Source organism: Nannospalax galili, unplaced genomic scaffold (assembly GCF_000622305.1).
Source record: "Nannospalax galili isolate Female #2095 unplaced genomic scaffold, S.galili_v1.0 scaffold1175, whole genome shotgun sequence".
Taxonomy (NCBI): domain Eukaryota; kingdom Metazoa; phylum Chordata; class Mammalia; order Rodentia; family Spalacidae; genus Nannospalax; species Nannospalax galili.
In genome coordinates this window covers 112,353-123,199 of record NW_008336056.1, presented here as the reverse complement: position 1 = coordinate 123,199, position 10,847 = coordinate 112,353, and the positions used below count along the sequence as shown (strand labels likewise).

Below are 10,847 nucleotides of genomic sequence, written 5' to 3'. Positions count from 1 at the left end.
CTGTGAAATGGAATTTGAATTTCCAGAGACTAATTTTTACATTAAGATAGAGGGAGAGAGGGAGGGAGGGAGGGAGGGAGGGCTCTCAATTCAGTAGCTTTGACTTTCAATACTCCACTTACCAGACTAGGCACTTGCAAGGTAGGAACAGAGAAGCTAGCTAACTAATCCCATCCTTCTAAATTCTCTTCTACATTTAGCCTGAAGTCGTTGCTGAGATGAGTTCCCCAGCCAGAGACTAAGGCTGCTTTGAAATCTTAAAAGGCCTAGCTTGGGTTTCAGGAAATTAAAAGCTGATACTAACAATGATAACATATGTGACCGATCTGTAAACTTAGATGATTCCTTTCTTTTGGGCTCAGCATGATAAGTGACTTACCACTTTTGCTCCTAGAATTGCTGTAAAAGAGCCCAGTACTTCAGGAGGGATGTCCTGTACCTTTGCCATGGACTTTGTTCAAATGAATATGATCCTAAATACCTATGCAATCGTTTTTATGAAATAAATGGAAATAATGGAATTACAATAAACTGCGATGTACCTAGAGCTACAAAGGCACTAAGTCAAAACATTTAACTCTCTGTGTGGAGTGATACACAGAATTGCCTTTTCGTATCATGTTAAGTGAGGTTGGAGGCAGACAGGACAGGCAGACGGCAGCACTGAGGAAGTTGGCTGTTCCAATTGACTGTGGCAAAGGAACGTGGCTGGTGGTTTTAATACCCTAGGGAGGAAAATAAACAGTTCATTATCATATTCACTTTCTTGAATGTTCTTCAAAGGTGCCTAAACAGAAAAGATAACCAGTCTTGGGCTGCAGCAGTTAAACCTCTCCACGGAGGTACCTCCTAAATAACCCATGGAACCAGCATAGGTGCCATCAAGAGAGAAAGGCCAGAAATGAATTGTGTAAGTTGGAGGGGACAGATATTCCTTGAGAAGTCAAACATTCATTTTGCTTCAAAATGTGGCATACTGGAAAGGATGTTTAAAGCTTGTTCCACCTTAACCATCCCACTTACTTGGCAATGTACATCTTATTGGAGAAGGACTCTGACTTCGAGACAGCTGAAAGCAGAAGAGAGTGATGTGAATATCACATTTTGATTCCTCGTTTGGTTTTTGAAGTAAATGGACAACCAGTTTGGTTTAAATTATATTGTTGATTGGAAGTTGGGTTCAATAACCTAAGGGCAGCCATCCTTAACCCAAATCTTCCCAGAAAATAGCATGTTTAACATAATTAACTAACACATACTTAAAGAATCTTCATTTGAAGGAACAGCAGGTCGGTAGCCTGTCTGTCCTGGTCCAGCCCCATAATCTTACAGGCATTGCGAAATGTTATTTGGCAAGTACACAGACAGTGATGAGTTATTTTGACTTTTTTAGAGACACTAAAGCCATAATTTTTTGCAAAGTCTTTTGATAGTTTTTAATTTGAATGGAAGATTAGTAATCCTTCCAAGAATTAATACACAAAGAAACTGATCTAATTTTTCTTACTTTGGATTTGGGAACAAATTAGTACCTTCACTGCCCTTTACAAAGTATTGAAAGTGATACCGTTTATATAATTTCTCCAAATTTATTCAGTAATTTTTCATTGACTTTTATTTCATGTGTGAGTGTTTTGCCTGTGTGTATGTAAGCATACCACACATGTACAAAGCTTGCAGAGGCCAGAAGAGGGCATCAGATTCCCTGAAACTGGAGTTACAGACCACAGTGAGCCCACATGTGGGTGCTGGGAACCGAAACTGGGTCCTCTGCAAGAGCAGCCAGTGCTATTAATCACTGATCCAGCCCTCATATTACTAATTTCTAAAGGAACCAGGGACTTGTGCTCAGATCTTTGGACTCAAATATCCCATGTCCAACCATCTGCTCTCTCGTACCCCATTAAAAGTGATAATAAAACTATAAAATAAGTAAAATGTATTGTTCCTTGAAATAAATAGGAAAATTTGAAAAATGTTTCATTTAGTTCTAGAATGCTAAATTTTTTAGCCCATAGTAGAGTGATATAAAAATAACATGGGGGATTGTGTTAGAGAAACAGTTTCTCTACCTGTAGATTTATAATCATCCCTTGTGTAGGCAACTGTTTAAGCAAAGAAAGTATCTATTATATTACATTTTATATACAAATGACTAGACAGAAATGTACCGTGCTTAACCCAAGGTGGCTATGACGGTAAATGGGACTTAAACTCCTGCTGCGACACCGAGTTACAGGATGCACTGAACCCCACTAGGAAGTAAACAAGAGAGAGAAATAGTTATGTGTGTGAAAGCTGACCTAGCTGGCAGCAGTTCGCACATCCCACAGAAAGAGAGGTTCTACTGACAGGATTGTACTTTCCCACGGTGGACACCAGCATGAACTGCACTCCTTTAATTTTCTGCAGTGCCCCAATATCTGACAGAACTCAAATAAAATCCCATAGCAATGAATTTGAGGCTACTCAAATTTTGGTGCTAGTTGAATGTTTTTATGAGTAAGCTGTTAGAGATCACATTTGACTTTGCAAGTGCTTCAGGGATTCATGGCTGTTTTGTTTGGTTTTGGTTTTCACTTTAAATTTTTTACCACCTAAATACAGTGCTGCAGAATAAATAAATATCACCGAGTACAATGAAATTCTTCTGCTGCCCAGCTACTGAATTAAAATGAAGAAAATTGCAAGTCAAATCCATCATCATGTACATGACAAATGTGCTGTTTTATTGTATGTCAATATCTCAAAAATTATATGGGATTTTAAAAGTCAGATACTTCTTGAAATTTCCCCCCATTCAACTATTTTCTAAACTCTTCCTTATACAGTATGATTTTGTTTTAGGGTTAAAGCTTGAGCAAATGTTGGTGATGTGCTTGGTGAATGAGAAGGAGGAAATCAATAGGCAAAAATTATTTGACACTGAGTATAACAATTCTCCCTCCCACCTTTCCTAACTGCTCTATATTAGTAAGAATTTCTTAAACAGAGAATTGTAAAGGCAAGAATCCTGTTTCATGATTCAAGAAAATATTCACTGTAGAGAATGTGTGTTGTCAGATGAACAAAATTCAATTTTGATGGACCCAATTTCTGTAGCATAAAATACTTTATGCAACTAGTATACACTAAATGGGATTTTAGCACTCTAAAAACAAATATCCTAATTCTCTGAAAGTAAACTACTTTACTCCTTCACTATATGCAGTCACATAGTACATCTTGCCTTGCCCAGTTCAGAAAGGAAGAACAGAAGCCACCACCTTGGCTTTGCTCTGGACCACGGGGTTCCTTGAGAATTCACCAAATTCTGACTAGGAAAGGCAGAGGTAAATGCTGTATCACAGACTATGCATAGCTAAGGTCCTGTGGCTTCCAGTTTCAGCATTCAATTCCCACTAACACATCACACACGCATACACACACACACACACACACACACACACACACACACACCCCACAATTCTATTTGGAAGGATGCTTAATTATGCAACATGGCCAAAACAATTTATAAATAATGGATATAAGAAGAAACCTTCCAAAGCCAAATGGTTCCTTTCTCCCCACCTCCTCTGTCCCATTTTTCTCTATCCCTCCCCTCGCTACAAGTCATACCAAGGAGAGAAAGGATCTATGCATAATTTCCCCAAATGGAGAATTATCAGGAAAATATTGACAAACTGTTTCCTGAAAGTTAATCAGTCATTGTCAAATGCTCAGGGATATAGAAAACTTCTATAACAAGATGAGTTCAAAAAGTTACCCTAGAAATACCAAAATATCTCTAAGATAGAAGTGATAAATGGGCCAGCTCCATTCACAGATAGATGACTAGCTCCATCTTACAGATAGGGAAATAGCAAAGCTGTCACTGTCAGGGAATTGCAAAGAATCATGGGACAATCAAGAACAAGCAGCTGTTTTTCCTTCTCCTTTGTATGAAATCTTATCAAACAACTCTTTATCAACTTCTTTTATATAATCTTGGGGTTTATAAATGTTCTTGAACTTGTGACTCAAACACTGGGGATGAATTGTCACTATGCAAGGCCACCGTACAAAAGCCCCTCTCTTGGTGACAGCTTCTCCCTTCATAACGACACAGTCATTCTCCATGAGAGCAGGCCACACGTGATAAAAGACCAAGGGAGCTGTGAAATCCGAGTCATAGCTGCGCCGGTACCTGTGAAAATACACAGTAGAACAAGAAACGGAAGGTAAGCAACTGGTTTTTCAGTGCTGGGGATCAAACCCAGAGCTTTGGCACATACTAGGCAAGCTCTCTACCACTGAACTATGCCCCCAGCCTGAAGTCAAGCAAACGTGTAACAGAACTAAGGGAAACTGAAGTGAAACATTCATTTGCAATTAGGCTTAGCTCTAACCAATGCATGGATCTTCATTCTGTTGTTAAAGAGATGGGCATGGCCTTCAGACTAGGAACCTGACAACCAGCCCCTGGCATGGATGTGCTAGGACCACATCATGTCTGACTAATCTCAGTCCTTCTCTTGTCTTCTCAGAATTAAGACTGGAAAATGCTAGAAGCAAGAGACAAGGTCCCCTAAAGTTTTGTGTAATATTTCTCATGGTGTCTCTGTGGACAAAATAAAAGAAATATAGGAGAGTGGTTAACTTAAGAAGATAGACTGGAATGTAGTTCAATGATCACATCTAAAGAGGGGTAATGAACGGATCGATGAGGACCTGAAAGAAGATGCTGAGGGCTCTCTCCTCTCTCTCTCTCTCTCTCTCTCTCTCTCTCTCTCTCTCTCTCTCATCTAAGGGTAAGTTGACGTGTTTACCAATGGCATGAATGAAATATAGGAAACCTACTCAAAGGTGGACAGAAAAAAAAGATGATGATATCCAAAAACTAGCTCCACGGGCTGAAACAATTAACTGGATGCAATAAGAGAATATGCAGTGTGAATATGTACAGGTTGCAATAGAGTATAAAAATATTTAGGGACACAAGGAGATATATGGTTTTACAGCATAAACAACAAAATACAATGGCAAGTTTAGTTTTACTTGAAATGTGTCAATGGTGTTCTAAGGTTAATGAAAAAGAAAAACATATAAAACCTAGATAAATTAATAGGGAGGGAACAGGAATGAAAAGGGGCTAGTCCCTCTCAGCTTCTCACTTCAGTCTAGGTGCCTGTACTCAATTTTTGTACTCTTTTGTTAGAAGGAAAACTCAGCTGAGCATGGCACACAGATCAATCTGTCCAAAAGTCTCCAGCCCGCCCCAGATGAAAAATATAAAGCCATTAAGCCAAGAGACAGTTTTCATAACTGTTCCCAAGTGTATGAAAGGCTGCCAGGTACAAAAACACTGGATTTGTTCTGTGATGCCTTAGACGTGCATGAATTCTTTGGTATCCACAGGGAATTGGTTTAGGGACCCAGCAGGTAACAAACTCAGCAGGTGTTCACATGCCTTGCATTAAATAGTTATTAGTTGGATGTGGTGGTGCACACCTTCAATGCCAGCACTGGGGAGGCTGGGGCAGATGGATCAAGAGTTTGAGGTCAGTTTGGCCTATATAGTGAGTTCCAAGCCAGCTTGATCTACATAGCAGGACTGTCAAATAAACAAATGGTGTTATATTTACATATAATCTATGCATCTTCTCCTATATACTTTATTTTTAATATTTTATTTATTATTTTTATTCTATATGAAGGACTTTATTGCCCGCATGTATGTAAATGCACCTGTGACATGCAATGCCTGCAGAGGTCAGAAGAGGGTGTCAGGTACGGTTGTTAATAGTCATGTGAGTGCTAAGAACTGAACCATGGTCCTCTGCAAGAGCAGTCAGTGCTCTTAACTGCTGAGCCATCTCTTCAACCCCTTCCTGCATACTTTAAATCACCTCTAGATTAGTTATAATACCTGATAAAATGTAAATATGATATAATAATTATTATTGCTATAATTCTATAGTTTAAGAAACACTCAGGAGGGAGAGACAGGCAGATCTCTGTGAGTTCAAGTCCAGCCTGGTCTACATAGTAAGTTCCAGGACAGCTGGGGCTATAGTAGGGAGACCCTGTCTCAAAAAGACCAAAAAAAAGAAAGAAAAGAAAAGAAACACTAATAAGGAAAATAGTTCAACATTCATGTTTTCCCTAATATTTTCAATCCCTGGTTGGTTGACTCAACAGATAGGGACTTCTGGACACAGAGGCCCAACTGTAGAACCAAACGCATTCATTGTTCAGAACTCCAGCTGTGCAGGAATGCAAGGAGTTTTCCTTTGGTTCAAGGCATGCAGTGGATAAGCCTAACAGACATCCATGACACATGCAGGTTGCACAAACATATCTGGGTGAGCATCTAAGTAATACTACCCATCCTCCAAAGGAGAAGTAATAAAGATGGAAGACGTTAAGGAACTCTGTAGAGAATCAGAAAGAACCAACTGCAGAGCACTGTTTTAACATTCAGCTCTTCCTGAGTAGATGGATGTACCTTGGGAGTAATGACTTGAAAGAAGCTAGAACAGCTCAATGGCATGCTACAATGCAACCAGAAAGCTCATTCCAGTTGTGATTGGCCTAGATAAGAGGAAGGTATGTGGTTTCCTTCATCAAGAACCTTGACAGATGAGCTGGGTGGCACACACATGACTTTAATCCCAGCACTCGGGAGGCAGAGGCAGGTGGTTCTCTGAAATCAAGTCCAGCCTAGTCTACATAGCAAGTTCTAAGCCAGCTGGGGCTATAGGGAGACCCTATCTCAAAAGGACCAAAGAAAAAGAAGGAGGAAGAAGAGGAAAGGAGGAGGAAGGAAGAAGCATTTCCCCCTTGAAAGAGAAGACACTAAGGAACAGAAAAATAAAGTGTCATGCTCAAGATTCATAGTTAATATGAAATAGGTGGCAGAGTCAGGATTTCAGTCTAGACAGCTCAAGGCCACAGCTGGTATTTCAGTTGTTGCTGTTTAGTTTTATTTTGTTTTTTGTTTATTCGTTTGCTTGCTTGCTTGCTTGCTTGAGATGGGATCTCACTATGTTGCTGCTGGCCTAGATCGTACTATGTATACCAGGCTGACCTAGAACTCACAAAGATTCACATGCCTCTGACTCCCAAGTACTGGGATTAAAGGAATACACCACCATACCTGGTTAAAAGCTGATGTTTTTAAACACTAGCGTGATCTCTTTCCATATAATCTCCAGTCATAGCAACATTCTGGTCAAATCTCAATAAATATTTTAGGTTATTTTAACTTCTCTTGTTTATAAGGGGAATATCCTCCATGTAAAATTTGTAGAAATCTAATGGACAAATGTCCAGACCATTCGTTTTCAAACATCAGTGTGTATGAGGTGTGCCTGGTGCTTATAAGCTATGGCTTCCTGAGCTACACCCTAGACCTACTGTGTAAAACATCATGGAATGTGGTACAGATGTGTGCATTTCTAATACATACGTGCTGTGATTCTCAAGCAGGTGATCACACACCACACTTTGAGAAACCTAGTCTAAATCAAACAATAAAAAGCAGTGTTTCCCAACATCAACCTCTGTCTTCCACAGACACATGCACAGGCGCATGCATCTGTACACACTTGTGTGTATACATATGCATACCCACACATGCATACACACAATAAAAATAGTAATAATAAAAAATAAAATTTTAAGCTTTGTGTGCATTTCTAGAACACCTTTCTCGAAAGTGCTCTGTCTGGTCAAGCTCCAGGTCCTCTTTAGTACCCCCCAAAGCCAATCTGTTCAGTGGAGTATGAACACAAGAGGAGACCCCACTTGTAGTACAGAGGAATGCATGGCAGGGCTCGGAAAGCAGGTAGTAGCTATTGATTTCTTCCTCCAGAGTTCCTTCCCCTCATCTTCTCAGGGAGCAGGGACAATGGGGCCTCCCTTAGCACCTGCTCCTGTGTTTCTTACTTGCAATCATTAAAGACTTCTCCATCTGCCCCAAATGCAATATCGAGTGGTGGCTCTAAGGACTGCATGGCAAAGGCAATGCAGCATATCTCCTGGATGAAGCTGTTGAGGAGGCAAAAGTCAACTTCAGGAGGGAACGAGATCTTGGGGTTGACGTTCATGGCTCGGATCACATCCTGAAAAATAAAAGATGGCATCACTTGGCTGCCAACCTGTGACAAGAAAGTCTGACATCCTGAGGATCCAGACATCAGTTATGGCTGATGGGATGTGGGAAAGAGGATGTGAGTGAAACTAAGTCAATCCAGAAAACAGCACATGCACCACGAGAAGGATGTAGTCATTAGTTCGTAGGGAAGGAGGAGAGAAGATGCGGCAAAAATGACAAGAAAAATCCCTCTGAAAACTCTAAGGAGAAAAAAAGTTCCATGGATTTTATTTATTAATTCCTCATATTGTGTGTGTGTGTGTGTTGTATGAATGTGTTCATGTGAGTATGTGCACATGTGCATTTGGATGTGTGTGGAAGCCAGAGGTCAACATCAGCCAGTTGTCTTCTTGGATTGCTCTTCATCTTATTTTTTGAGTCTCTCACTGGCTGGCTGGCTGGCTGGACAATGAGCTCCAGCCATCTGCCTGTCTTCAGCCCTCTAGCACTAGGGTTACAGATATGTGCCACTGCACCTAGATTTTTAAGTGGGTGCTGGGGGATCTGAACTCAAGTCTTCATGCTTCTGTGGCAGGTACTTTACCAACTGGGACATCTCCCTAGCCCCATTCCCTTATTTATATATGAAATGCCAATCAAGAACCTTGGCTAGTTCTTCCTCCATAACAAAACTGAAATAGCTTGCTTTAACTGAGTATTTACTATGTGCTAAGTCTTGTGCTAAACAAATGGTCTACTTCCTTTCATTGAATCCCTTCAGTAACTCTATGAAATAATGATCTTTTTGTTTGTTTTATTTTGAGACAAGGTCTCCCTGTAGCCCCAGCTGGCCTGGAACTCCCTATGTAGACCAGGCTGGCCTCGATCTCACAAAGATCTGATCAAAACACAGAGAGTTTAAATTAATGTTAAAGGCCACACACCAGTCAGCTGGCAAAGTCAATATGCAAATCTGAACTTATTTCCCAGAGCCCTTGCTCTTAAGAACTAAGATATTCCAAAGCCCGATATTAAAGATCCATCTAAAGAATGTAATTATGAAACAGAACATTTTCCCCACAAAATTTCTAGGAAAGGAGGCTGGAGAGATGGCTTAGTGGGTAAAGCATTTGCCAGTAAGCACGAGGACCTGAGTTCAAATCTCAGCACCCACATAAATACTAGGCAAGTATGGAAGCCCAACTATCACATCCCCAGGGAGGCAGAGACAAGGTATCCCCAAGGCAATCTGGCTAGCTGGACTCCCCAAATTGGCAAGCTCAGGCTCAGTAAGTGACCCGGAGTTAGTAAATAAAGTAGAAAGTGATAAAGAGAGGCAGCCAGTAATCAACCTCCAACCTCTAGATGTGTACAGACCCTCACATACACATGCACTCACACATGCAACACACACACACACACACACACACACACACACACACACACACACTCAAAGTAGCAGCCAATAGGGACAAGTGCTGCAAGGCAAATTAAATGTTTCTTCTCTTCCACTATATAGAAGTAATTATCAAAAGTACAAGGCAGAATTCCTAAGTTATCATTATTCAATATGACATCAGCAACCCCAAGCTCCTCCTCATAAGAGAGCCAACACTTACAGTAACACTGCTCTGCGAGTCATATAGATCAAGATGACAAACGATATAGTCAGAGACGGTGCTCTCAAAGTCATTGCACCCCACATGGGATGGCGTCAGCATCTTCCGCACCCGGATCTTGAAATGCCTAAAGGCCATTTTAGCCACATGAAATGCCTCCTGCATACAAAAACATGGCAAGTTTATCAGAAAAGAGGAGGAGATGAACAGGTCCAAAGAAAGGAATTATGGACAATTAAAAATGAGACCCCTATCAGTCTTTGAATAGTAAATATAGTTTGTCGAAAGTGGTTTTAACCTGGGAGACAATATCTCTCTCAATTTTGAAAAGTAAATATAACATGATAACCCACAATTGCTAATTTCAAGATGAGTGACCACTGAGCTGGTAATTCTGAGTACAGACAGCAGGACAGTGCAGACATGGGGACATAAGTCCTTTGCTTTAGGCCCACACCAATGACTTATTACTGGCCAGGAAGTAAGAGAAAATGATCAGTCACAGGTTGATGTTATTTATGAATTCAATTAACATTTATCACATACCTATTCTATAGTAGACACTGGTGAAACTCAGTTTTGCTAAACACAGTCTCTGTGCTTACACAGCCTTAACCAAGTCAGTAAATTATTTTTAATTATATAAGCCAGGGCTTGGTAAATTTTTCTCTATAAAGAACCAGTTAATATTTTAGGCTTCACAGGCTGCAATTGTCACATATTTTTTCTTAGCTCTTAGTATCTTAGGAACAAGCCAGATCCGGATGTGGCCCAAAGGGCACAGTTTGCTGACTTTTGACATAAATGAATAGATCCAGGATTTCTGATATATCTGTTCTCATATTAACAGTCTGCTTTGTTTCTTATGTTCATTCCAATAATGAGATCTCAAAATGGCATCCACTCATAGAACAAATATATTCAGTTTGAAACCAAAGATTATACTTATATATCTTTTTAATTCTCCATACTCAAATAGCTGACATATTGGTAATTCTAGTAACTACTATATAATTTTAGCAAAACTTTCAGGACTTAAGCAAGGGGCTGGAGAGATGGCTCTGACTGCTCTTGCAGAGGACCCAGATTTGATTCCCAGCACCCACATGGCAACTAACAATTGTCCCTAACTCCAGTTCCAGGGGATCTGA

General features: G+C 40.3%; 1 protein-coding gene across 1 annotated transcript in view; it reads right to left on the bottom strand.

Moving 5' to 3' along the window:
* Nucleotides 1-653: 653 nt before the first annotated feature.
* Nucleotides 654-10,847, bottom strand: part of Spata18 (spermatogenesis associated 18) — a 37,454-nt gene continuing 27,260 nt past the window's right edge. Inside the window, exons 8-13 of the mRNA XM_008830837.2 lie at nucleotides 9,697-9,855; nucleotides 7,930-8,105; nucleotides 4,063-4,186; nucleotides 2,172-2,255; nucleotides 1,024-1,069; nucleotides 654-725 (exon numbers count right to left, since the gene is read on the bottom strand). Coding sequence (XP_008829059.2) covers nucleotides 718-725; nucleotides 1,024-1,069; nucleotides 2,172-2,255; nucleotides 4,063-4,186; nucleotides 7,930-8,105; nucleotides 9,697-9,855 — 597 coding nt within the window. The 3' untranslated portion in view covers nucleotides 654-717. The remainder of the gene's footprint in view (nucleotides 726-1,023; nucleotides 1,070-2,171; nucleotides 2,256-4,062; nucleotides 4,187-7,929; nucleotides 8,106-9,696; nucleotides 9,856-10,847) is intronic.